General features: G+C 52.5%; 2 protein-coding genes across 2 annotated transcripts in view; both read left to right on the top strand.

The window, feature by feature from the left end:
- The window catches only part of LOC116815086 (uncharacterized), a 669,588-nt gene extending 653,535 nt beyond the window's left edge, over window positions 1-16,053 (top strand). Inside the window, exons 4-5 of the mRNA XM_075065887.1 lie at window positions 5,994-6,973; window positions 13,966-16,053. Of these exons, the coding sequence (XP_074921988.1) occupies window positions 5,994-6,973; window positions 13,966-14,769 (1,784 nt within the window). The 3' untranslated portion in view covers window positions 14,770-16,053. The remainder of the gene's footprint in view (window positions 1-5,993; window positions 6,974-13,965) is intronic.
- On the top strand, window positions 1,707-27,641 carry KAT8 (lysine acetyltransferase 8). The gene is made up of 11 exons (XM_075065962.1): window positions 1,707-1,725; window positions 20,837-20,906; window positions 21,334-21,509; window positions 21,723-21,776; window positions 21,887-22,051; window positions 22,325-22,414; window positions 22,782-22,922; window positions 23,332-23,425; window positions 23,715-23,865; window positions 24,177-24,331; window positions 27,233-27,641. The coding sequence occupies exons 3-11, from the start codon at window positions 21,426-21,428 to the stop codon at window positions 27,295-27,297; spliced, it is 999 nt and encodes a 332-aa protein (XP_074922063.1). The 5' UTR covers window positions 1,707-1,725; window positions 20,837-20,906; window positions 21,334-21,425; the 3' UTR covers window positions 27,298-27,641.
- The last annotated feature ends 169 nt before the right edge of the window (window positions 27,642-27,810 follow it).

Genomic DNA, 27,810 nt, shown 5'->3' with positions numbered 1-27,810 from the left:
AAAAACCCCAAACCGCAGGGAGCCGGGCGGCGGGGGGAAGCCGGGCTTGCACGGGTTGCAGGCAGCCAGGAACCCTCGGGCCGGGAAATTTTCCCGGGGAGGCGCTTAGTGGGGCACCACCGCAGCCGATTCCTGTCCCCGAGGCTGGGCTGAGCTGCGGCTGCGGGTGAGCGCGTCGGTGTCCCGGGGGAGAGGGTCCGCAGCGCGCGCGCGTCTCCCCAGCTCCCCGCAGGCTGGGCCGCCCGCGAGCCCCGCGCTCCTGGCAGCGGCGGCGGGAGGCTTTTCAGGGAGTGGGTGGGGGGCTGTCTCCCGGGGGGGGGGCAGGGAAAGTTGCTGCTGGGGTGGGGGGTGCATGGGGCAGGATTTCTGCTGGACTGTCTGTGATGCTGGAGGAATCTTTGTGTCTGTCTGTCCGTCCTTTCCTCTGTCCCCAGATCCTAGTGCTTCTGTCTGTCTAGCACCACACACCCCCCTTCACCTCTCCATCCCCCTACACACTCCTCAGTCCCTGTCTCTCGCTCTCCCACCCCGTACACACCCCTTTCTCTCTCCATTCACCCCCTCATCTTCATACACCCCTAGGGTGACCAGACAGCAAATATGAAAAATCAGGACAGAGTGTGGGGGGTAGTAGGTTCCCATACAAGAAAAAGCCCCAAATATCGGGACTGTCTCTATAAAATTGGGATATCTGGTCACCCTATACACCCCTCTCTCTGTGTCTCTCTCTATATATAGCTCCATACATCTCATTCTCAGTCCCCCACAAACCCCTTCTCTCATACACCCCTCTCTATCCCCATATAAATCTATTTCTTTCTTTCTACCTCTTTCCATCCCTAGATCTTATTATGCTGAGCTATCTATATATCCTATCCCAACGCCTCTGACTTGGAAAATGCAGTTCATTTGTCCCTGAATCAGTAAAGGAAGGTAAATCTGATACATTAAATTGAAATGAATTTGGCAATTTCTTTGGTGGCGAACAGGAAAATTGGTTGGATATTGGAAGGCTAGTCACACAATGAAAAACAAAGTATGGGCAATCGTTTTTTCCCACTAATTGATGGGGATAAATTAACCAGCTAGGTTTTATTTTTTTTAGTGAATATTATCCAGCCGGCTCTAATTATTGTTATCATCACCATTATTTGCATTACAGTAACACCTAGAAGCCTCAACTGAGAATGTGGCACCATGGTACAGGACACTGTCCACACATATAGTAAAAGAACTGACTGTCTAAAGCCTAGCCAACATACAGATTTTGTACTGATGTAACTGTTGTGGTTTGGTGGTGGGGGGGGTGCTTTTTTTTTACTGAAATAATTATAGCCGTATACCCTCTAGGGTAAATGAAATTATACAAGTATTCAAGTCCTTATTCTGGTGGAGCTTGTTTCCTTTCTTGTACAGATGGATGTTGATTTCACCTATTTTCTTTCCCACAACCAGGATTTCCAATCCTCGAACTTCCTATGATCTCCCGGATGGAGCAGGAGGAAGAGCCGTGCATCCTGGATCTCCAGGGCTCCGAGGAAAGGGAGGTCCAGAGAGACATACCCACAGGTGAGGAATGAGTGACAATGGCTCAGAGATTGTCCTGGAGTGAAAAGGAAAGCTGGGATCCCAGCAGAGCCACTGGGTGCCTCCCCAATTCTGTTTTTTTCTGTTCTCATCTCATTCAGTATCATCCAAGCAGGTGTCCTAGTCTCCTGGCACTCACAGCATAGGCCCCTGTATATTACTTTGCCATGGCATCCACACATTGACACAAAATCATGCTTCAAATTTCAATTTTTGTTTCACTTGTACACTTGCAAAGAAATTCTTAAAAGCAAAACCCGTTGTATCAATGCAGTGATGTCTACCTACCCTGCCGACAACGTGAAACAACTGTGTGTGTATGAATAGCCCCATTCATTGCAAAGGGATATTGACTCTGAAACCTAACAATGGCAGTTTAAATATTCAGACTATTCACTATTTCACTGCTGATCATTTTAACAGAAACATCCAGCTAATCTTCTTATTCCACTGTACCTGACTCCCCAAAAGCTACAGCTGCCTTTACCCACCTACCATAGCTGGCAGTCTTACTTCCCACACTGAAAAAAAGTAGAATTAAACAAACAACTCAGGAGGATTAGATTATTTCTTTTCATAGCTAATGCATTCTTTTTAAAAGTCCATTTAAAATTAATTAAATTAAGAAAATAAATAATGAATTTTGCATGCACTGGACCACATGGAGAAGCCTGAGCAGGGCTGAGCCTTGTGGTCTGAGCAGTTTCCCTGGATTGGGGGCAAACGCAGTGGTCAGGGGTTTGTTTGGCTAGCTCTGTCTGTGAGAGAGAGGTGGAAAGCCAGCTGACAGGAACAGAAGAAATTATATGCATGACACTGAATGGACTAGAGGAGCAGACTTGGAAGTAGTGAGCAAGGAAAGTGCCTACTGTTGTTTTTTTTCTACTGTGTTCAGGGAACTAAGACTTTGTGTGTATTCTTTGTAAACAAAGTGGATTGAACCAAAGAATATACCTGACTCATATGATCAATTTCTTCTCCTAATGGAAACAACCTGGCAAAACATGCATCCAATGAAGTGGGTTTTAGCCCACGAAAGCTTATGCTCAAATAAATGTGTTAGTCTCTAAGGTGCCACAAGCACTCCTGTTCTTTTTGCGGATACAGACTAACAAGGCTGCTACTCTGAAACCTGGCGAAATCTTGAATATTGTCTATCTGGTCAGGCCAAAGGGGCCACACTGGGCTGAAGGTGGGATGGATTTTCCAGAAGAGAAACTGAGAGTTGTATTCCTGTTAAACCAAGCTGGAACAGATAATGGAGGTGCTTGCAGCAATCAAAGATGACTACAAGGAATTAAAACAAGAACTAGAACAGGAGCTGGAGACTTCTCAAAAGGAATTAAAGCAACGTCTAGAGGTTTCCCAGAAAGGACTGAGAAATGACCTGCATTCAGAGATAGTATCTTTGTTGGGAAAGCAGTTACAACGTATTCAGGCAGATTTCAAAGCCCAGCTACAAAACATGCACTCCAGACTGGCAAGACAGATCAGTGAGGTGATCAGCAAACTGACTATCATAGACCAAATGGTTTTCCAGGAAATAGAGGAGACCAAGGAAGTTATGGCCAGCTTGGAACATGCTAACAGAGATGAGCTACAGCAAGGACTTGAGGAGCTAACAGATCTCCTAGAGAAGGAATTTAAAGGGTCACAGACCACAGTGGAAGTCAGTTGCCTGGTTAAGGAATCAGGCCAGCCTGAAAACTTGGGTAAGACCAGACATTGGTAACCCTCAGAGGGGAGAGTTTGGACTCTCTGTCCCAGTAAAGTAATACAAAAGCCCACTATGAGGGAAAGCTCCCTGGGAGGGTTATTTTGCTCAGTTTAACATCATAGCTCCAATGAATATCTGGGGAGATGAATGGAGAGAGGGTCTCTAGCAGCTGACTTGAGTGGTCCAGCTCTGATGGTTCGGCAGAACTTACCTGAGAAAAGAAACTGAGTTATCCAGATTTGGTACAAGCCCTTGACATGGATCTGACGAAGTGGGTATTCACCCATGAAAGCTCATGCTCCAAAACGTCTGTTAATCTATAAGGTGCCACAGGATTCTTTGCTGCTTTTACAAGCCCTTGTTTTCTGGTTTAGGGGCTAGCCATTGATATGAGCTGGCCAGGGCATAACTAAGGGCTAGAAGAAGAGGGGAAGAAGAAACTCCACCTAAACTGGCAGAGGACTTGCAGAGATTTGTGTTCCTGGCTTACCCAGATACCAGTCAGGCCTGCTAAGATAAATTAGCAATGGACTGATGTGTAGATGCTCAGCTGGATTTGGACTTGCAGATCAAGATCAGAAAACGGAGGCCAAGGATGCTCAGAGAGGCTGTGGAATTTGCCACAGAACTTGAACCTTTCCTTGCAGCAGACCAGGAAGCAGCCGCTAGAGAGGAAGATGTTTCCCATGAGCTTTGTAAGTACAGCTCCGTGTCTAATGTGCCTGCTGGAACAGAGGATTCTAATCTGGTTCATGACATTTTTGAGTGATTGGAAAAGTTGTTCAATTCAGTTTGTAAACCATTGGAAATTGGTAATAATGCAAAAATGAAGGGTAGCAGTTCATTTAAATGCTGGTACTTGTGGAAAAAAATTATCCACTAAAAGAATTGTTATAAATTTAAGGCAAGCCGGAACTGAGCCTCACAAACACTTAGTGAAAGTCCATCAACCAAACTGGGAAATGAGAAGCACCAAGATGAAGGGGCAAACTTGGAACTACAAGGATCAGCTCCACAATATTTGCTAAGATCTGGGCAGTTACACAACAGTAATGGGAGTATGAAAGTGTAATATGATCCTGTTACATATTCATATGAATATGTAACAAGATCTGTGAAATGCATAAGAATAATGGACATTGGCTCAGAGATAAGTTATTAGACCAGATGTGTTAACCATGTTACAGAATAGAGGATCTAAAACTGAACCAGCTACATGGTCCCAAATGGAGACAGTGACTGGGGAACATGCACCAGTCCAAAAGCAGGGAAAACTGGGTTTGAAAACTGGACCTCGGGAATTTGAGCAAGAAGTTGATAGCCAATAGAGTGGAGGATCTGACAGCTGATTTGGATTTCATTATGGCTAATTACTAGAACAAATACCAGGAAAGCTGTCTTACAAATTCATTCAGCAGAAACTCCCTTGAAAGATGTGGCCTAGGTGAAACAAATTGTTTGTAAGCAACTGGTTTGCTTTGAGCAAATTGTCCTATCTTCAGGGGTAAAAACCATAATAACAGCTACATGAGGTGGTAGCTTTCCAGAAGGGGGAAGATAGGGAGAACTGAGACCTGCTTTAACACCCAGGGGAATTCTAGCTCCCATAGTTCTTGTGGCACTGAAGCAGGAATGGATCTCTTTTCATTTGCTGAATGTTTCAGACAACAGCAACTAGTACAAAAAGGGACCCACAGTGGCAAAATGAGAACCTATAGATCGAGTAAATGCTGGTATTGGGAAAAAAACTAGAGAGGCAAAAGGGGTGACGGTGAGCTCCCAGAGGCTATCTCTATACTACCGTGGTAAGTCCACCTACACTACACAACTCCAGCTACATACCTTAAGTCGAGTTACTGCAGGGTCTACACCGCAGGGGGTCGACGGGAGAAAACGTCCCATCGACTTACCTTACTCTTTTCGTCGAGGGTAGAGTACAGGGATCGACTGGAGAGCGATCTGCAGTCGATTTGGCGAGTCTTTAGTAGACTCGCTAAATCGACAGCCTGGTGGATCGATCTCAGAGTGTTGATCCTGGCTCTAGTGTAGACCTGCCCAGAGTTTCTGTTGAACATGTTCCAACGCAGTGCTGTACATTTTAATGACTAGCAGCAGAACGATCTAAGAGACTTTCTGGTTAGGAATCTAATTGTTCTGATTCTACAAAGATACAGATTGTACTGCCCTGGTCCACCACAAAGTTGACGTTTAACAGCCACCTAACCATTTACCAGAAGCAAAAAGGGAAGAGGTTTTACAAGCCACTGAAGAAATGTATCAGGAAGATATAACTGAGCCTTCAGCCAGTTCCTGGGCCCCACCCATAATGCTGGTTAAGAAATAAAGACCGCAGCACCAGATTCTGCATGGACTATAGAAAACCACTTTAAAGGATTCATTAAATAGATGATACCCTGGATGCTGTAGCAGGTTCACTTTGGTTTTCCACAATGATTCTTAAAAGTGGCTGTTGGCAAGTGGAAGTAGGAATGGAATTCACAACAGGCCAAGGCCTGTGACAATTTAAAGTGATGGCTTTCAGCGCCCATCTAGATTGATCCTTGGTAGGAGCCTGTCCCATCCTTTCCTTGAGTGACATTGGAGCAGAATCCAGAGTCTGCAGGGATGGATTTGAGTCCTGGTTTCCACACTTGCCTACTGTGATTTAATTCTCTTCTTCTCTTGGCAGGTGACAGGGTGGCAAGTGAGGATGAGGTGAATCCTCAGCAGGAAGCGGAGACATGTGGGACGGTCTCGGGGCTTGTTCCAGCCTGCCAGAGCCAGGGTGGACCAGGGAGGCTGCGTGTGAACCCTCCAAAGATGAAGCGTCGTCGGTCTGCCCACCGGGAGAGGGGATTCATCAACCTGCTGGGCATCCTGGAGCCCCGGCGCCCAGCAGATAAGCCCTACCGGTGCACAGAGTGCGAGAAGAGCTTCAGCCAGAGTTCAAATCTCATCGAGCACCAGCGGATCCACACGGGGGAGCGCCCCTTCACCTGCAGTGAGTGTGAGAAGAGCTTCAGCCGCAGCTCCACACTCATCGAACACCAGCGCACGCACACGGGCGAGAAGCCCTACACCTGCCCCGAGTGCCAGCGCAGCTTCAGCCGCAGCTCCACCCTGACCGAGCACCAGCGCACACACACCGGGGAGACCCCTTTCCATTGCCCCGAGTGCGGCAAGAGCTTCAGCCGCACCTCCAACCTGGTGAAGCACCTGCGCACCCACACGGGCGAGAAACCCTACGGCTGCAGGGAGTGCGGCAAGCGCTTCAGCCTCAGCTCCAACCTCATCAAGCATGAGCGCACCCACACCGGGGAGAAGCCCTTTGCCTGCGGGGAGTGCGGCAAGCGCTTCAAGAAGAAGACCCACCTGGTGTCCCACCACCGCACCCACACCGGGGAGCGGCCCTATGAGTGCACGGAGTGCGGCAAGCGCTTCAGCCAGAGCTCCACCCTCATCGAGCACCAGCGCATCCACACCGGCGAGAAGCCTTTCCGCTGCCCCGACTGCGGGAAGTGCTTCTGCGTCAGTTCCAACCTCATCAAGCACCAGCGCATCCACACTGGGGAGAAGCCCTATGGCTGCAGCGCCTGTGGGAAGAGCTTCCGCTACAAGCCCCAGTTCACCCGCCACCAGAAGCTCCACCAGGGGGATGGGGAGGAGCCAGTGGCTGTCCTGACCCTGGGACCGTGGGCTGCGGCAGCCCCACTCATACAGATCACGGAGACTGTTTAAAGCAGGCAAGCTCCCACCCCGGGGATGAGGGGGATCAGGGACTAGAGTCAGCGTGTGGTTGAGCTCTGTTGGGCCGAGCGCAGAGCTGGAATTGACGTGTGTTTCTCTAAGCTGTTTGGCCCAGCTCTGATTCTCTTGCAGCTGGAGTTTCTCTGATTCCTGTTTTAAGAATATGGGAATTCCTGATGGGCTTGTCTAGCTCCACATTCTTCCCCCAACACTTCCTGCCACCCCAGTGCAGATCAACGTGGTATTCCTCCTCCTGCTTCCCTGCATCTAACCCTGTATCCCCCACTCCTTGCTATTCCACATCAGACTAATGGGCCCATCTAACCTGATACGCCTCCTTCCCTGCTTCCCCAGATCAGATCAATTGTCTAGTCAGTATCGTCCCCCTTTCCCGGTGGATCATAATATCTGAAAGTTTCCCATTCAGCTCCCTGCTGCCCCAGGTCAGCCCAGTGGGACTATCTAGCCCAATATCCCCCCTACTTCTTGCCATGTTGGATCAGACTAATGGGCCCGTCTAGCCCAATATCTCCCATGCCTGTCCCTGCAGCACCAGTTCAGACTAATGGTCCATCTGGTCCAGTATCCTACCTCCAAGAGTGGCCAATGCTAGATGCTGCTAAGGAAATATTGAATGCACTTCACTGTGCTGTGTACCATTGAGGGAGAAAGCAGTTCCTTCTGGACTGCAGCTGGCTCTCGGCTTCCATGATGGATCATGAGGGTCAAATGTCCTTGACATTTCAGTGTTCATCCTGTCCAGTATCACTGCAGGTGCTATTCTTATTCCTACAAACATCAAATCCTTTTTTTTTTTTTTTTTTTTTTTTTTTAAATTTTTTTAATGATTTAGTGAGATACTTGCCTCCATAATATCCTGCTGCAGGGAATTCCACAGGTTAGCAATGTCACTTTCTGTTGCCATTCCCTGTCAATACCACAGAGGAAATCTTGCAAAGCAGGCTAAGTCCATTGGAAGGCTGTTGTTTCTTAGGTCTTGACTACAATTAGTTTGCGGCAGCAGGATGTCAGTCTACTCTGTGCTAGCCTGCCACAGACTAGCTGTCCCTGTGGACCTTACTGACACATATTAACAATTCATTAATGCACTTTGATCTAGTCCAATTTCAAAGAAGACTTTCTGCCAGCATTTAGTCTGCAGCAGACTAGTGTGGAGTTGATTCACAACCCAGCTTGCCACAAACTAAATGTTTGTGTTGACAAACCCTTAGACTGTGGACAGCAAGTCCTTCAGCTGGCAGCCTCAGCTCTTACAGGATCTGGACAGGTTTCTGAGGCCTAATGCCAGCACAAAAGGAGCAAATGTCTGAAAGATCAGAGATTGGGTGGGAAAAAAAAACCCCATGAAATGGACATTCTGGTTATTGCAAGAGGTGGGGACCTTGAGTAGGTAGCATGGCCTGAAGCCATCACCATTTCATGGTGTAGGAGTCCCTTACATGGAACGAGTTGATTGGATCTCAGTCTTGTTCTTAGCAGGATGGGTGTGTCTGCCACAAAATCACCATTACATTGGCACTAAGTAGCTCCGTTGTTGGCAGTAAGGCTAAAGCCTGAAAAGGGGCCGAATTCACCTTTGCCCCTTACGGAGGTGGTATCGTAATATGAGGCACAAAGGCATTGTGTGTCCCTGTGGTACTCATTCGGGGGGATATGCCAAATGCTTCGGTCTGGTGCCCTCCATTTCGTCTTGTTTCATCCAAACGTGGGGCTGGAGCAGGATGTGGCCACGGCTCACAAAGCTGCGGGGAGCGAGGCAGAAGTGCCAGAGGGCAGAAGGAGCATTTCAGATTCCAGCTTGGACTGGGATCCCAGGAGCTCAGGAGAGGCTTCTCCTGGGAAATTGGATGGAGTGATTTGTTAAGACAAGTGTCCTCTTGTCTTCTAGACATCAGCCATTGGGGGAAATAAACCATCTTCCTGTCTGAGATGGCTGGACTAGATGACCCTTGTGGTCCCTCCAACCCTGTGGTTCTGTGATTCTAGTTTTTTGGACAAACCCACAGGCACCTGCCAAGATGGAGCAAGCAGAAAGGTTTTTGCCTGCACACTGTACTGGTTCTGTCCCCCACCAAGGCTAAGAACGTGGTGCATGACTGGGCAGAGGATGCTGATGCTGTGTGAGAGCCAAGGGAGCCTGTGAACTATGGGGAGATGGATTTGATCTGGACAGATGTCTCTCTATATTCCTTTTTTTTTTTTTTTGACTGTAAAGCTTGGGAATAAATCTCTATTTGAATGGGGAGAAGAGTTATAGTAGGGAGTGCCTGAATGTTGAGGTCACCTAATATCTCTCTTCAGCGACTGCAGAATCTCAGTTGCCTCCTAGACCTTCAGCCTGTAGGTCACTAATGCAAATCAGCCTAGGACAATTGCAGTTAGCATTCCGGTGACCCCTTGTAAGAAACAAGTTTGTTGAGCCTCAGTCTGCTTCCCAGCAAGCGAGCATCCACATCCCTTAATCACCAGCCCTAATCCTTAGCCCTAGCAGAGAGGCTGAGGACTGAATGGACCACAGGGACTGAGCTGCCTTCTCTTTCTCTGCCCCCAAGACATCCCTTCAAGGCAGGGTTGAATCCGTTCTGAGAGTACACAGAGGATCCAGTCTCCAGGGCAGGGTGAGGCACAGCAGGAGGGGCACAGGGTGCGTGTATTGGGCAAGCTCCATCTCACACTTTCCAGGCTCCTATGAACGTGCCTAGAGAATCCAGTCTCCCGGGGCACCGTTCCATGGGATTAAATTCACACTCAAATATAAACTCAATATTATTTTTAATAAAGCAAAATGTAAACTAGGGATAATTCAAAGAGGTTGCTTCTGACAGGAGTTAGCCCTGTGATTCTGGAGTGATGATCACGTAGGTAGGTAGGTAGATTGGAGGTGACTGTTAGAGTAAGTTTTACTGTATATGATTGCAAACCCCTGTATTAAGAGGGATTACTATATTAGACTCTTAATGGTTATAAAGACAACATTCTTAGATGCTTGATTGTGGTGTTACATTGCCACATAGACTAGTTCTTATGTGTTTTTACGGCCCTACTTTGAGATAATGTTACAGCTGAGATTTTAATTCTCACACAAAAGCCAGGTTGAAATTCAAAGCAAAGCTTTTGATCCTGAGTATTAATTCTACTCATTATGAATAGACACTAGAATAGGGTCCTTCTGTTAATATGATGGAAAAGAGTGGTGGTCTGAGCAGAGGACTCGATATCATGATTCCTGGGTTCTGATCTCAGCTTGATGAGAGGAGTGGGATCTAGTGGTTACAGTGTGAGGGGAAGGAGAGAGAATTGGAAATCAAGATCCCTGGATTCCATTTCTAGCTCTGGGAAGGGCATAGAGTCTGGGGGTTGGAGCTAGGGGGTAGCAGGATCAAGATTCCTATGTTCTATTTCCAGTTCTGTTACTGATTTGCAGTGTGACTTCAGAGGACTTAACTGAGTTATTCCTGATTTACACCTTTGTAAGTGAGAGCAGAATCAGATGCGGAGACCTTGCGATTTGATCCATGCAATGCACAGTTCTTTATATTTCGTTCTCAAAACACAGGAGCATCTAGTTCCTCACTAAATATTCTGGGTAGTACAGTCCAACACCCATTTCCTAAACTAAAGAGTACTGTAAATAGACCTATCATTAGAGGACATTCCAAACACTAGATGGACAAATTGCTACATTACTTCGGGTCCATAGGCAGTGACACAAATGGCAACCTGATATTAAAGCAGGGAAACATTGCATATCCATTGTGGTTATGATTTAGCAGGTAGTATCATTTAGCAGAATGCCATGGGAAATGACCCAGTGTTGAGTGATTATGTAATAAAGGATCATATTTTTTAATTTGAGAAATAGGGGGCTCTCACCTGACACATCAGTCTAGGTCATTCTGTCCAGTTCTGTTTTGTAAATTTAAATGTAACAGATTTTCTTTTTGTGAATTTATATGTAAACTATGCTGACTTCTTGTTGGATAGCCAGATTGCACATGCAGTACTGCCAACCCTAAGTGTTCAAAGTCTATGAATCAGTGTCCTCCCTCCCCCCACCCCCCAAAAGATAGGGTTAAAAAATCATGACTTTTTTAAAACGAGAAATTTGTGGTTCTTTTTCTTTGCACCTTTAGAGGCCGCCTTTTCACGCTTTTCTCTGTAACCACAAGGGCTAGAAACTTATTTTTTGCAATGAGACCTGAGATTTTATTTACATAGATGAGTTCAGGAGTTGAGATGCTAGGAAAAACAACAAGTATTGTGTGACTTGCGATAAAATCACAAGAGCTGACAAAACTACGTACATGAAACATCCACTATATGAATCTAAAACCGATCTAACTCCAAAACCACTTGAGATGCTTAGAATAACAACTCAGGAGATTTAGCTTTAACTGTCAGTACTACTAGCGCTAATCTCTCTGTGCATCGGCCACTGTAGGACTTCTATATCAGAGATGCTCTTGAATCAGTTCATTAAATTAAATGTTACTGTGTAGTTTTGTGTTGGCAGACATAACTGGTTCTCCGCTCTTGTGTCTCTGATTGTTTTGTACTGACCATATTCCTGCTCAACTGCTGCTGTTTTCTTTCTTTCTTGTAAAACATCAGTAGACTGTCACTGAAAATAAATATGAAAGTCCCTGAAATGTCAGCTTTGTCTTGCAGTGCACTGTGAAAGTGATGCACCCTGGGAGAGTGGTGCCTAGTGATTAGAGCTGGGGTGGGCCTGGGAGTCTGGAGTCCTGGGTTCTGTTCTCAGCTCTGGGAAGGGAGTGGGCTGTGGTGGGTTAGAGTGGGGGGCTGGGAGCCAGGCTCCTGGGTTCTGTCCCAGCTCTGAGAGTGAAGTGGGGTCTGGTAGGTTAGAGTGGGGGGGGATGGGGAGCCAGGACTTCTGGGTTCCATCCCAGCTCTGGGAGGGAAGAGACTCTGGTGGGTATAGCAGACCGTTATTATTTCTTTTTTTTTTTTTTTGGTAGAGCAGGGGCTCTGGGAACCAGTCTCCTGGGTTCTATCCCAGCTCTTGAGAGTGGAGTGGGGTCTGGTGGGTTAGACCAGGGGGACGGGGAGCAGGACTCTGGGTTCTATCCCCAGCTCTGGGAGGGGAGTGGGGTCTGGTGGGTAGAGCAGGGGGGACGGGGAGCCAGGCTCCTGGGTTCTATCCCAGCTCTGGAGGGGAGTGGGGTCTGGTAGGTTAGAGCAGGGGGGACGGGGAGCCAGGACTCCTGGGTTCCATCCCAGCTCTGGGAGGAGAGTGGGGTCTGGTGGGTTAGAGCAGGGGGGACGGGGAGCCAGGACTCCTGGGTTCCATCCCAGCTCTGGGAGGGGAGTGGGTCTGGTGGGTTAGAGCAGGGGGACGGGGAGCCAGGACTCCTGGGTTCCATCCCAGCTCTGGAGGGGAGTGGGGTCTGGTGGGTTAGAGCAGGGGGGCTGGGACCAGGACTCCAGCCTGGGGTCCATCCAGCTCTGGGAGGGAGTGGGGTCTGGTGGGTTACCCAGAGCAGGGGGACGGGGAGCCAGGACTCCAGCCTGGGTTCTATCCCAGCTCTGGGAGGGGAGTGGGGTCTGGTGGGTTAGAGCAGGGGGGACGGGGAGCCAGGACTCCTGGGTTCCATCCCAGCTCTGGGAGGGAAGTGGGGTCTGTGGGTTAGAGTGGGGGGGCTGGGAGCCAGGACTCCTGGGTTCCATCCAGCTCTGGGAGGAGAGTGGGGTCTCACAACTCCAGAAAGGGGGGCTAGGATACATGAGTTCCCCTGCCAGGTTTTGGGAGGTGGTGATAAGGGCAGATCATGGAGGAGGGAACACTGGGGGGGGGTGTTAAGAGAGAGTGTGCATGCTGGGATACCAGCAGACAATGGGGCCACAGCTCATCTTTGTTAATAACCGTGTATCCTGCAGGAACCAGGACAGTGAGGCCCTCCAGGCCTGTCTGTCTCCCTTGGTCTCCTAGTAACAGCCCGCTCCCCCCCTCATCACGTGATCCGGGCGGTGACGTCATCACCGGGTTCCCCGGAATGCTGGGCTGAGCCGATGGCCCGGGCTCTGCTCGGAGCCCCGGTGGAGCCTGGTCCCCGCCCGCGGAGCGGGGTTCGCAGCGCCTGCCCCGATCGCCCACATGGAGCGCGGGGCCGAGCGCGGGGCCCGGAGGAAAGGGAGCTGCCAGGTGATGAATCAGTGACACCGGCTCCTCGCAGCGTCCGGGAGAGAAGGGAGCGGCTGGGACCCCGGCGAGGCTTCCACGCTCCCCCCACCCCCTTTGTCTGGCTCAGGGCCTTGTGGCAGGCTCCATTCCCTGCCCCCCAAGGGCTCAGCTGGGATATGGGGCAGAGCCAGCCTCTCCTGGTCCCTGTTGATTAGGGTCTTTGACATCCTTCGCCATCCCTTTTCTCCCTGGTGCAGGGAGGGGAATTCCTTTCCCAGCCATTGAGCGGGTTACGGTTACGTAGATCATCCTCAAATCGAGGGATCCCCCGATGGTGATGATTTCTTAGGGGTATTACGATAGCCCCGAAGAGCCCAGTCATGGATCAGGGTCCCCTGTGCTAGGGGGAGTGCATTATTGTATTAGGTGCATTACAGTAGTGCTTAGCAGCCATCGAGTATCTGCCCCGAAGACTGATAATCCAAGCACTTTGCTGGCCGTCAGAAGACATAATCACAGTGGTCCCTTCTATCCCGATAATCTATTAATCCTTCTTCTCCTGGCAGGTGTTGGGACAGCAAGTAAAGCAGAGACACATGGGATGTCCCCCAGTGTCTGTGTCTCGGGAAACCACCAGAGAAACCCTCCAGGGAGGAGACGGATTAAACACGCTTGCTCCGAGCCGGGCTTCATCAACCTTCTGGGCATCCTAGAACCTCCCCGCCCTGTCGCCCGGCGGCCAGCGGACAAGCCCTTCCGGTGCACGGAGTGCGAGAAGAGCTTTGGCCAGAGCTCGGTGCTGATCGAGCACATGCGGATCCACACGGGCGAGCGCCCCTTCGTCTGTGGCCAGTGTGGCAAGCGCTTCAGCCAGAGCTCCACCCTGCTGGGCCATCAGCGCACCCACACGGGCGAGAAGCCTTTCACCTGCCCCGAGTGCCAGCGCAGCTTCAGCCGCAGCTCTGCCCTGACCGAGCACCAGCGCACCCACACCGGGGAGACCCCTTTCCATTGCCCTGAGTGCGGCAAGAGCTTCAGCCGCACCTCCAACCTGGTGAAGCATCTGCGCACCCACACAGGGGAGAAACCCTACGGCTGCAGGGAGTGCGGCAAGCGCTTCAGCCTCAGCTCCAACCTCATCAAGCATGAGCGCACCCACACCGGGGAGAAGCCCTTTGCCTGCGGGGAGTGCGGCAAGCGCTTCAAGAAGAAGACCCACCTGGTGTCCCACCACCGCACCCACACCGGGGAGCGGCCCTATGAGTGCACGGAGTGCGGCAAGCGCTTCAGCCAGAGCTCCACCCTCATCGAGCACCAGCGCATCCACACCGGCGAGAAGCCTTTCCGCTGCCCGGACTGTGGGCGCGGCTTCTACGTCAACTCCAAGCTGGTCAAACACCGGCGCATCCACACCGGGGAGAAGCCCTACGGCTGCAGCGCCTGTGGGAAGAGCTTCCGCTACAAGCAGCAGTTCACCCGCCACCAGCAGCTGCACCAGGGGGAGGACACGGTGGCTGTCCTGACCCTGGGTGGGGTCAATGTTCTCCTAACTTAGAGTATGGGAATTCCTTGGGCCTCTTTGTCTTGGAGTATGGGAATTCCTTGTCCAGATTTCCTGCAGCTTCAGGAGTGGGGTCTAGTGTGGGGGAAGGAGGGGGCGGGGAGGCTGAGAGTCAGGACTGCTGGGTTCAATCCCTGGCTCTGGAAGGAGAGTGGAATTAAGTGGTTACAGCAGGTGGAGGCTGGAGTCCTGGGTTCTCTTCCTGGATCTGGGAGGGGGTTGAGGTCTGGGGGTAGAGCAGGTGGGCTGACAGTCAGGACTCCTGGGTTCTACCTAGAGTTCTTGGGGAGGGATCTAGTGGGTTAGTGCAAGGCGGGGCCAAGAGTGAGCACTAATGAGTTCCGTTCCCAGCTGTGATTGAGTATTTGGGAGTTTGTGCAGGGGAAGGAGGTTGGGAGTAGCTGAAAACTGATGTTATAGTGAGCCTTGGTTTAAGCTACCAGGACATCACCAGAGCTAATCTCCAGGTTAGTGGTTCAAATCTAGCTGAGGCAAGGTGCTCCCAGCTGAGAGATACTAATTCAGTGTGTTGGAACCCTTCCCACAGCAAGACTGCCCTGGGATTCCCCTCCCATCTAGGGCATGATGGTCACACACCTGTTCATGACTCCCCTGGTGAGGTCAGAGCTCACACTAGATAAAAGATCACTTTATACAGTTGAGAACCCTTCCATTATAGCGACTAACAGACTGTAGACTCTCAACAGTTCCAAAGGCAGTATTCTTAATCTCTTGGCTGTGTTATATCGGTTTGTGTGCGCTAGTTGTGTGTTTGTGCGTATTGGTAAAATACCAACCCTGCACTGATAGCATGCTGAGGTTGAGACGTATAAGTAGTTGCAGGAAGGTCGGGGGGCGGGGGGGGAATTAAAGTCTAAACTTTCCACCTCAGTATTAACCTCATTTCATCAACTCATTGTAACAGGGTCCATCCATTGCAGCAGAAGAGAAGAGGAGTCTAAGGGCTTATCTGCATTGGCAAATTGACTGCAGTAGCTCCCTGTGTGGGTTCTCTGGTCTGAGAGAAGAGGGATTTGATTCTAAAATAAGGGCATGGCTACTCTTGGAGATATAGAGCACTTTGAATTGAACCAGCCTTCGGAGAACGCAGTAGGGAAAGCGCTGCAGTCTGTCCACACTGACAGCTGCCAGTTCACTGGCGTGGCCACATTTGTGGCACTTGCAGTGGCATTGGGAGCGGTGCATTATGGACAGCTGTCCCAGCATGCAAGTGACTGCAACGTGCTTTTCAAATGGTGGGGGTGAAGTGGAGTGTGACAGTGAGTGTGTATGTGGGGGGTGAGAGCATGTCAGCATGCTGTCTTGTAAGTTCAGACAGCAGCAGACTCCCCTTTCCCCCCGCCCCTCTCACACACAGCATTCCACGGTAATGGTTGCTTTGTCTCAGAGCAGATAAGCAGCTGGCTGTCAGAAACGGAGCTTTGAAAGAGCATATCCGCATTCCTGCAGTGATTCCAAGGCAATGACAAGAGTGGCTACTTGATTTAAGGGGATTATGGGATGTTTCCGGAGGCCGATCAGAGCTTAGTAGTGCAACACCCCGTTCACACTGACGCCCGGGCGTTGTAGCCAAGGCACATCAAATGTTACTTCACTCACCGAGGTGGAGTACCAGGAGTGCTCTAGCTGTGGAGTCAGAGCACTCTACGTGCCTTGCCGGTGTCGACGGGTAATGAGTTAGGGTGCCTGTGGCTGCTTTAATGTGCTCTAACTCGCTAGTGTAGCCAAGCCCTAAGTGGTTCACTTCAGAAGCTCACTAATTATTCCAGATTAGAGTGGCCACCTGGGAAGCTTATTCCACATAGATTCTGGTCAGTTTCCCCATATAGATAAGCCTTAAAAGGAGGATTAGGAGCCAGTATTCTTGGTGTCTCTTCTCCTCTAAGGGTGGAGTGTGTGGTCTAGTTAGAGGACTGGGAGTCAGGACGCCTGGGTTCTATTTCTCTCTCTGCTGCTGACCATAAGGGAGCAAGTAATTTCCTCGCTCTCAGTTTCCTCACTCTTAAATAGGGTGATAACACACTACTGACCTACGGTTTTATTAGTTAATATTCATAAGCACGATATAAGTATTAGTATTGTAAATAGACCGACCACTAGAGGGCATTCAGTACACTACGTGGATGAATTATGATGTTATTTAGGGTCAATAGACAGTGACTCAAATTACTACCTCCTTGCATCTGAGGCTATGATGGAAAAAAGATGCATATCCCTGGTGTTACGTACTGTCCAGTGTTGTTTGGCCGAGTGCTATGCTCAAATGGGCCATTGTTGAGTGGTCACATAGTAAAGGATCATATTGTTTATTCTAGTAATACTGGGCTATAGCCTTGGATCGTCCTAATTCTGTTTTGTGAATTTCAGCCTAGTGGGGTTTAGTTTTGTGACTTTAAATGTAACCCAAACAGGTGTTCTGGTCATTGGCCAAACTATACCAATAGCTGTTGGCAACACAAATCAAAGGCCTAACGACAATGCTTACAGTAATATAAGAGATTCACTTTAGCTAGTTCTGATATACTGTTTGCTGGTCCATGGGTAGAAGCCAATAGTTTTATACATGTACTTGAGTCATTATGTTGGAATAAAGTTATGTTGTGTCATGTTTGGAGGGGGAAGGAATCTAGATTCTCTCCTTCCTGTCTGTGGTTATCTTATGTTGACTGTACTCCAGGTTAACCGATAATGTTTTCTTTGATGTAAAACCTAAATAAATCATATATATTTCAAAATCCTTATCAGATTGGCAGTGTGTTTTGTAGGCACTTTGGGAAGGGAAGTGGGTTGCAGCACAGGAGGCTGGGAACCAGGACTTATAGGTTATCTGTCCTAGCTCTGGGAGGGGAGTGGGATCGAGTGGGTTAGAGGACGGGGGGAAGGGAGCTAGGACTCCTGGGTTCTATGCAGGGGGATGGGGTGACAGTGAGGGGTGCAGGCTAGGTGATGGGGAGTGGTGCATGCTGGAACACAGAGAGGCACTGGGACAAGAAGCAATTCATGCTGGGATACTAGGGTGACCAGGTGTCTGGTTTTCGACTGGAACACCCAGTCAAAAAGGACCCTGGTGGCTCTGGTCAGCACTGCCAACCAGGCTGTTAAAAGTCCAGTCAGTGATGCTGTGGAGCTAAGGCAGGCTAGTCCTATCTGTCCTGGCAGAGTGCTGCACCCCAGAAGTGGCCAGCAGGTCCGGCACCTAGGCTTGGGGGGGGGGAGGGGGCGATGGGACTCTGCGTGCTGCTCCTGCCCCAAGCACCAGCTCCACACTCCCATTGGCTGGGAACTACAGCCAATGGGCTCAAGAGTGTGGGGGATGCTTGCTGGTGAGAGCCACATGGCACAGAGCCGCCTGCCGCGCCTTCCCCTAGGGGCCGAACCTGCCAGCTGCTTCCAGGGTGCAGCGCGGTTAGCAGTGCCATGACAAGCAGGAAGTCTGCCTTCGCCCCCCTGCTGCACCGCTGACCAGGAGCTGCCTGAGGTAAGCCTGTGCCCCCACCACATACACCAAACCTGTGTCCCCCCAAACTCGTCATTCGTGGCTCCACCCCAGATCCCATACCCCTAGATGGAGCCCTCACCCCCTGTCGCACTCCAATCCCCTGCTCCAGCCTGGAACCCCCTTCCACACCCTTCATTTCTGGCCCCACCTCGGAGCTGTCACCCCCTTCTGCACCCCAGTCCCCTGCTCCAGCCTGGAACCCCCTTCCACACCCTTCATTTCTGGCCACCCACCCACACCCCAGTACAGCCCTCATCCCCCTCGCACTCCACCCCAGAGCCCACGCTCCCAGTGAGAGCCCGCACCCCAACCCCCTGCCCTAGCCAGGCTGCCCAACATTCAGGGGGCTGGGCAAAGCAGAGGACTCAGCGCTTGCACTACCCGCAGCGGTCTGGGTCTTCGTGGCATTTTGTGCGGGGCCCTTCAGTCATTCCGCATCTTTGGCACACTGAGCCCCCCCCAGCCGCAGCACTGGACCACCACCAGCAAGGCTCGCGGCCGCTGTGGCCTGGGCAAACTTGCCCACTTGCCCCCGCCCCCCGGCGGCCCCCTGGCCTGGCCCATGAAAGTGAGGGACACTGAGGGAGATGGAGACCAAGCAAAGGAATGGTGGGAAGGGCGGCCTCGAAAGGGCGGGCATGCGTGGCCTCGGAAAGGGCGGGGCTAGGTGTTCAATTTTGTGTATAGGAAATTTGGACCCTCTGGGAAAGGGCGTGAGCGGGTAGGTGAACACTGGGATAGGAGAGGCGCGTGCATGGTGGATACTGAGGGACGCCAGGCATGATGGATACTAGGGCCCGCCCAGGCCTCTCCCGCCGAGGCTGCCGCGTCACGTGATGCGGCCTGACGTAACCTCCGGGCGCCGCGACGCGCAGCTTCAGGGAGGTTTTTGTCCCGAGTCATTCCGGTGACGCAGCCGGCCTGTCATGGGGCGAGCCGGCGGGCAGGCGCGCTGGTGGCGGGAGCCCTCTCGGCCGGACCCGCTGCGCGGGCGGGCGGCGAGGAGGACGGGCAGCGACGGGCGGGAGCGGCTCAGCCCCGCCCCGAGCCCGGGCCGCCCGCGAGGCCGAGTCACCGTGGAATCGGGGAGACCTACCTGTGCCGGCGGCGGTACGGACTGAGTGAAGACCCCGCCCGACCGCCGCCCGCGAGACGCGACCCCTCTGACCGCCCCTCTGATTCCCCCTCCCGGGCGCGACCCCTGACCCGGCCCCCTCGATCCCCCCGCGGCGCGACCCCTCGACCCGCCCTCGATCCTCCCCCGCCGCGACCCCCTGACCCCACCCCCTCGATCCCCCCGCCCCGGGCGACCCCTCTGACCCCCGCCCCTCGATCCCCGCGGCGCACCCCGGCCCACCGCCCCCTCGATCCCCGCGCGACCGCCTCTGATCCCCTCGATCGCCGCCCCCCGCAGCGACCGCCTCTGACCCCCCCTCATCCCCCGCGGCGCGACCCCTCTGACCCCGCCCCCTCGATCCCCCGCGCGCGACCCCCTGACCCGCCCCCTCGATTCCCCCGCGGCGCGACCCTCTACCCCGCCCCCCGATCCCCCCGCGGCGCGACCCCCTCTGACCCGCCCCCTCGATCCCCCCGCGGCGCGACCCCCTGCCGGCCCCCTCGATTCCCCCGCGGCGCGACCCCCCTGACCCGCCCCCCTCGATCCCCCGCGGCGCGACCCCCTCCGACCGCCCCCCTCGATCCCCGCGCGACCCTCTGACCCGCCCCTCGATCCCCCCCGCGTCGCGACCCTGACCGGCCCCCTCGATCCCGCGCGACCGCCTCTGATCCCCTCGATCCCGCCCCCGCACTCCCCCTCTGACCCGCCCCGACCCCCCGCGGAGCAGAATCCTCACCTGGCCTCCAGACCCTCCCTGTCGCTCTGGTAACGGCCCCTGCCATGAACCCCTCACCATCTCCAGGTCTGCGTGTGGATGAGGCCTGGCTCAAGGGAGAGCCCCTATCACCATAACCCCTGTTCCAATACAGAACCGCCAGCCGGGGCCTCCAACCCTCCCATTTCGTCCTCTAGCTCTCCCCACCCCTGTGCTTGCGCACGGAGGGGACTTGGGGTGAGAGACCAGCTTCTCTTGTGATACCTCTCACTGATCTCTCTGTTCCCTAGTACCACCTGCCATCAGACCTTCCCTCTCCCAACCCCTGTATCCCCCATAAGGCCTTCCCCACAGAGTACATCCCAGACCCACCCCCGTTTCCCTATACCACCATAAACTGACATTAAACTTGCCCTTCAAGCAGACGTGAGATTAGGAGATGTCTGCACAGAGATTTCATGGGGAAGCTATTACAAAATAAACCGGAGTGTGAATTTAAAGCACAGCTAGCTCCATGGGTGGACGCTCCCGTTCCGCACTAAGAATGCTCTTTCCTCCCCAGGAGAACATGCCCTTAGCAAAGCATTTGGTTACACCTCAGCAGAACGGGGTTATCGTTTTCCAGGGCATACATTATTGCACCTAACCTGTTCCCGCTCCCTGCAAGCATCTAGGCTGGCACTAACCTGGTGATTGCCTTGCAGACTCGGCCGAGGTAATCCAGTCACGACTCAACGAGCAGGAGGCTCGGGAGGAATACTACGTGCACTATGCCGGATGTGAGTGCAGCTCTGGGTTGTGTTCACGGGGAGAGGGATTAATGTAGGTAGCTCTTTATTAGATGCACTACGGTAGCGCCTAGGATTGTGGTGGTGGTCATTCCTTTCCCACCATAGTTTATGTTCAGTAACTGCCTCATTTTCACCTTTAAAATGAGTCTCTTACCCAAATGGATGGAGAATTAGCCAGCAGAACTCCCCATTACAGGATTTCCTTGAGGCAAAGAGGACTTTGCTCTTCTGTAACGCCTGAGATCTAAGGGTATGTCTACACTGCCTGGCTTTGGAAGGGGTGTGGTTTCTAGAGCGGATCAGGACTGCTTGGTTCCGGTGACCAGATGTTGAGTGTTTGGGGACATAGTGAGAAAGTCACTCTACAGAGTGAGGCTGGATAGACTTTTTCCATTCTGTCCCATCCTAACCACAGTCAACCGGCGCTTGGATGAGTGGGTAGATAAGAACCGGCTGGCCCTCACCAAGACAGTCAAAGATGCAGTTCAGAAAAACACAGACCAATACATGAACGAGCTGTCCGAGCAACCCGAGCGTAAGATCACCCGCAACCAGAAGCGCAAACATGATGAGATCAACCATGTTCAGAAGGTAAATACATCAGGGGATGCTGTGTGGCAGGGATCGGGGTTGGGGGGCTCAGTAAGCGGTACTCTCCCCTTGCAGTCAGTGCTGGCCCCTATACCCTGTGCAGTGCTAGGGGGTGCTGTGCTGCCGGAGCTGGGGTGGAAGGTTCAGTGAGGACTCAACTAAAGTCTGTGCTACAGCATGGAAGTTACCTGATATTCTGCTGTCTTCCCTCAGACCTATGCAGAGATGGATCCCACCACAGCTGCCCTGGAGAAGGAGCATGAGGCGGTGAGTAACCCTGGGGCATTGGCATGGCCTGGCATCTAAATGGGTGGGACTCTGTCTCCTTGCTCTGATCGCTAACCTAGACTGTCCTCCCTCCCTCTCTGCACTCCCAGATCACCAAGGTGAAATACGTAGATAAGATCCACATTGGCCACTATGAGATTGACGCCTGGTATTTCTCACCCTTCCCAGAGGATTATGGGAAGCAGCCCAAACTGTGGATCTGCGAGTACTGCCTGAAATACATGAAGTTCGAGAAGAGCTACAGGTACCACCTAGTAAGTAAGGAGCAGGTCCCAATATTGGTGGAGGTGGGGAGCCCAGGGCTGTGGGTTGGAGTTGAGGAGGAATGGCATATCTGTTGGGGGCGGAGGCAGTGGAGGCCCAGGGCTGGGAGAGTAGGTGGGGGGTTGGGATTGAGGGGCCCTGGCAGAGCTTTGGGTGGGGGAACTAACCCAGGGCTGGGCTAGCAGGGGGCTGCATGTCGGGATTGAGGGGCACCGGCAGCACTGCGTTGGCTTGGTCAGCGTCTCAGAGTTTCTCTGTCTCAGGGCCAGTGCCAGTGGAGGCAGCCGCCGGGGAAGGAGATCTACAGGAAGAACAACATCTCTGTCTATGAAGTAGATGGCAAAGATCACAAGGTGAGGCGGTGTTGCTGGCCAGTGGGGAATTCCCTGCTATCACGATGCATTTGTCCGCCTCTGAGGAGCCCGGCATGTCTCTGTCCAAACAAAGGCTGCAGGGCTATAGATCCGAACTCCCCATCCGGGCCTGTCTAGCTTGTCCCCACTTGTGGCAGGCGCACCCCTGACATTCGGTTCCCCAGCAGAGATGGAGTTGCTACGTCAGACCCCCCTAACCCGTCCTCACCCAGGACAGGATCGTTCTTGTTGGTCTGCTCCCCCATTCCAGGCTCCCACTCCCTCCCCGGCTCACTGTTTGTCTGTGGTGCCCCCAGCTGGGCGAGTCCTGTGGTGTCTGATGGCTGCTTTTCTTGCCCCTGCTCAGATTTACTGCCAGAACCTGTGTCTCCTGGCCAAGCTCTTCCTAGACCACAAGACCCTCTACTTTGATGTTGAGCCTTTTGTCTTCTACATCCTCACCGAGGTCGACAGGCAGGGCGCCCACATCGTCGGCTACTTCTCCAAGGTAACGGCCTGGAGCCCACGCTGAGAGGCTGGCGATCTCAGGGCTGGGAGCTGGGTTCTTTCCCCAGCTCTGGCAGGGAAGTGGAGTCTAGTGGGTTAAAGCAGGGGGGCTGGGAGCCAGGTCTCCTGGGTTCTATCCCCTGTTCTGGGATGGGAGTCAAGCGCTTAGAACAGCAGACTGGGAATCAGAACAACCTTTTGTCAGTTCCCCCCAGTCCTCCCCCATTCTGCAGCGATTTTGGACAGATGTGTCATCTCTGAGCCCAGATGTGGAATGCTGGTTTCCCCGTCCTGTGCCAGTCTGTGCCCAGCCTCTCTCCCCCTCAGTATGCTGCCCTGTCCTCTCCCACTCCTTGGAGCTCTCGTGTGGCTCTGCAGTAATCTTGTGTCTGTACATTCTTTGTGCTCAGGAGAAGGAGTCTCCAGATGGGAACAACGTGGCCTGTATCCTCACCCTGCCCCCCTACCAAAGACGGGGCTATGGCAAGTTTCTCATCGCTTTCAGTGAGTAGTCCTAGTGTCTGCCTTTGTTATGCTGTCGGTCATGTGTGCAATGAGTTGGTACGTTCTCAAATGGGAAAACTGGCTTCCCTCTTGGGCAGCCAGGTAGTGAACTCCCTGCTGCCCCCTATAAGAGATCCCAGCAGCACAGGGTGGGGATGAGTTCTGTCCTGAGACACCCCTCTCCCCCCAACCTCATTGCTCGCACAGTTCTCGGAGGGGAATGGCGTAGGGTCCCCGCATGCCCAGGCCAGGGACTCTGATCTCTCCCTCCCCTTCTTCATGCCCATAGGCTATGAGCTATCTAAGCTGGAAAGTACAGTGGGCTCCCCAGAGAAGCCCCTCTCGGACCTCGGCAAGCTGAGCTACCGGAGCTACTGGTCCTGGGTGCTGCTTGAGATCCTGCGGGACTTCCGAGGGACCCTGTCCATTAAAGACCTCAGGTGAGCGAGGGAGCGGGGCTGAGAGGCAGACTGCACCAGAGACCCGGATTGGAGAGCACCCTCCGTTGAGCCCCTTCAGTGCCGCACTGGGGCCAGCCCTGACTGTGAGGGGAGAGCACCCCCTGCTGAGCCCCTGCGCTGCACTGGGGCCAGCTCTGCCTGCGAGGGGCTCGTACCCCCGACAGAGCCCCAAATCCGCAGCTGTGTTCTCCCATCCAAGCCTTGAACCAGCCCTCTCTGCTTAGCACTCAGCCCCACCCTGGTGCAGGCTGTGGGTGCTGCCAACGCCTCTGCCCCCCTTTCTCGTGCAGCCAGATGACCAGCATCACTCAGAACGACATCATCAGCACGCTGCAGTCCCTCAACATGGTGAAGTATTGGAAGGGGCAGCACGTCATCTGCGTCACGCCCAAGCTGGTGGAGGAGCATCTGAAGAGCGCCCAGTACAAGAAGCCTCCCATCACAGGTACTGGGCGGGAAATGGGACATGGGACCACTTCCCTCTGGGGGGCACTGGCTCTGATCCCGCCCGAGGGTGGGGGACTGGCTGGGGAGTAGGACATGGAGCCTTCCTCCACTAGGGGGCACCAACTTTGATGCGGCCCCAAGCTTGGGGGGACTGGTTGGCTCTTAGGGGTGGGGAATGGGACACAGGGCCTTTTTGCCCCTGGAGGGAACATTGCCCCATTTGGAAAGGCTGTTGAGGTCCCTGGCGTGTTTCTACTCTGCGTGCTTAGGCCCAGAGAGCAGTAAAGCAGCATTAAGCCCAAACACAATGCGGCCCTGTTAGAGGCCGATGTATACACACCCCATTGAACATTCCTTGCTGTGTTCAGGTTTCTGGTTTCTCTGAAGCAGGACATTGTTTTCTCAAGGGCAGGTGACGGGCGCATCGGGTTATGTAACCAGAGGCTGGGAAAGCGGCACTCTCAGCGAGCCACCTTCCCCCTCTCCCAGGGAAAGCTCCAAGCTCTTCGCTGGCTGCAAATGCAGGGATTGCGCACCCCTCACTGAAATGCGACCACTCTGGGGCAGGACGTGCTGGCTAACAGCAACGCTGCACAGCTCACCCAGCTACCTCTGGGTTTGAAATGACAAGGTGGGATTGAAGGAGGAGGAAATGGATGAATTTTGCTTGGAAACTGGACGGGAGTCACTGATTAGCCTGGAATCGTCTAATGCCATTGAAGTGTTGCTGAGCGGCTGTTTAACAGCTGTCATGCGAGAGCTGGCTGCATTTCAGTGCCAGGTGAACCGTGCCCCTGCAGTGTTACTGTTACCCAGCTGCCTGACCCCAGAGCTCAGCTCTGGGTGCATGTTTCCGCTGTTCCAACACGGACTGCTTTCCCACGGGTGCAGTCTGCTTCCCTGCAATAACCAGCTGAGGGTTTGTATAGAGAATATGTCGGGGGTTCTTTATAAAATCGCCGGAATACACCTCTACTTGAAGTGCATTTATACAGCAGCCTTAATGAGAGTCCAGTGCTTCCCTGTAGCAGCCTTTAAAGAGCCAAAAATGATTGGAGGGGTGGAGAAAGTGAGAGGCATAAGGAGCATGATCTCTTTAGCTTGGACTGCACCCTCAATAAGTTTGCAGATGACACTAAACTGGGAGGAGTGGTAGATACACTGGAGGGTAGGGATAGGATACAGAGGGACCTCGACAAATTAGAGGATTGGGCCAAAAGAAACCTGATGAGGTTCAGCAAGGACAAGTGCAGAGTCCTGCACTTAGGATGGAAGAATCTCATTCACTGTTACAGACTAGGGACCGACTGGCTAGGCAGCAGTTCTGCAGGAAAGGACATAGGGGTTACAGTGAACGAGAAGCTGGATATGAGTCAACAGTGTGCCCTTGTTGCCAAGAAGGCTAACGGTGTTTTGGGCTGTATAAGTAGGGGCATTGCCAGCAGATCGAGGGATGTGATCATTTCCCCTCTATTTGGCATTGGTGAGGCGTCATCTGGAGTAGTGTGTCCAGTTTTGGGCCCCACACTACAAGAAGGATGTGGAAAAATTAGGAGTCCAGCGGAGGGCAACAAAAATGATTAGGGGGCTGGTGCACATGACTTATGAGGAGAGGCTGAGGGAACTGGGATTGTTTAGTCTGCAGAAGAGAAGAATGAGGGGGGATTTGATAGCTGCTTTCAACTACCTGAAAGGGGGTTCCAAAGAGGAAGGATCTAGACTGTTCTCAGAGGTAAAAGATGACAGAACAAGGAGTAATGGTCTCAAGTTGCAGTGGGGGAGGTTTAGGTTGGATATTAGGAAACACTTTTTCACTAGGAGGGTGGTGAAGCACTGGAATGGGTTACCTAGGGAGGTGGTGGAATCTCAATCATTAGAGGTTTTTAAGGTCAGGCTTGACAAAGCCCTGGCTGGGATGATTTAGTTGGGCAGTGGTCTTGTTTTGAACAGGGGGGTGGACTAGATGACCTCCTGAGGTCCCTTCCAACCCCGATAATCTATGATCGAAAGAAGACTGAGTGGTGACTTGATCCTGGTGTAAAAGTACCTCCCGGGGGACAAAATGCCGGGTGCTTACAGGCTCATTAATCTAGTGGAGAAATTCAGAACAAGAACCAAAGTCTGCGAGTTAGAACCAGACACATTCTAATTAGAAATAAGGAACCAGTTTTTAACAGTGTAGGTATCAGCCCTTGGAACAAACTTACAGATTTCAATGCAGAAGGGACCATCCTGATCTAGTCTGACCTGCAAATTGCAGGCCACAGGACCTCACCCACCCACTGCCGTAATAGTCCCCTAACCTCTGGCTGAGCTACTGATGTCTTCAAATCGGGGTTTAAAGACTTCAAGTAACACACAATCCACCACTGACACTAGTTTAAATCAGCAAGTGACCCGTGGCGCATGCTGCAGAGGAAGGTGAAAACCTCCAGGTCTCTGCCAATTTGAAATGCCTTTCTGACCCCAAATATGATGATTTGTTAGATCCTGAGCATGTGGGTGAGACCCACCAGGCAGAAAGAATTTTCTGTAGTAAATCGGCAACCTCCCCAAGTAGTGTCCCGTCACCGGCCGTTGGGGATATTTGCTGCTAGCTGTCGCAGATCAGCTATGTGCCATTGTAGGCAGTTGTGTCATGCTATCCCCTCCATAAACTCCCCATGGCAATGCTGAAATGTCTGTCCCTTAATGGCTTCCAGTCCACACAGGGGGCTTTTCTTGAGGGTGCTTTAGTCGCTGGGTTTGACACAGGGGTAACAGGCTGAGAGTTTCTGGCCAGTGCTAAATTGGAGGTCAGATGATGATCTGATTGGGCCCTTGTGGCCTGAGAGCAGTGGAGGATGGGGATGTTCAGAGATTCTGTCGAACTCTCCCCCTCCCCTTTTTCCCTCCTCAGTGGATTCCATCTGTCTCAAGTGGGCACCCCCCAAACACAAGCAGGCCAAAATCTCCAAGAAGTGAAGGAACAGTGGGACACAGGAGTCCAAATGACCCCTCAGTTGCATGAGGATCTGGGCTGCACCCCACCTGACTACAGAGCACCGGAGCAACCAACCAGCTGGGAGGACTGGGTGACCCAGCCGGCTGTGTCCTTCATTAGGCCAGCGCTGATTCAGCAGGGCGGGTGACCTGTCCTATCGCAACTCTCTCCCCTTGAGCGTTGTATGGCGGAATAGGCCCGGGGCTGAGCTTTGCCTTCCCAAACAGCACTAGAAAAGGGGGGTCCTGGAACCACTGCCAGTGCCTGCTGCCCAGCTCGTCAGTTACACGCTGTACCCTGGTCAATATCACCACCCTCGTCAATATCACCTTGGTGGACTGGCTCATTTGTTGGGGAGTGCAGGGAGGAAGTGAGGGTACAGGCTACTTCAGAGGCTATGGTGGGCAGCAGCAGCTGAGTCTGGGGCAGGAGGAGTTACTCAGCTGGTAGGGAAGGGGGGAGAGATGCCCATGGATTAACATGACAGCATGGCA

Source organism: Chelonoidis abingdonii, chromosome 4, assembly GCF_003597395.2.
Source record: "Chelonoidis abingdonii isolate Lonesome George chromosome 4, CheloAbing_2.0, whole genome shotgun sequence".
NCBI lineage: Eukaryota > Metazoa > Chordata > Testudines > Testudinidae > Chelonoidis > Chelonoidis abingdonii.
This window is presented reverse-complemented; position numbering and strand designations above follow the sequence as displayed.

Excerpts from the sequence above, each read along its gene's own strand:
- KAT8 (XM_075065962.1), top strand. The coding sequence starts at position 21,426 with ATGAACGAGCTGTCCGAGCAACCCGAGCGTAAGATCACCCGCAACCAG. Across the intron at positions 22,052-22,324 it reads AGAGCTACAGGTACCACCTA|GGCCAGTGCCAGTGGAGGCA; the intron begins GTAAGTAAGGAG and ends TCTCTGTCTCAG. Across the intron at positions 23,426-23,714 it reads CAAGTTTCTCATCGCTTTCA|GCTATGAGCTATCTAAGCTG; the intron begins GTGAGTAGTCCT and ends TCATGCCCATAG.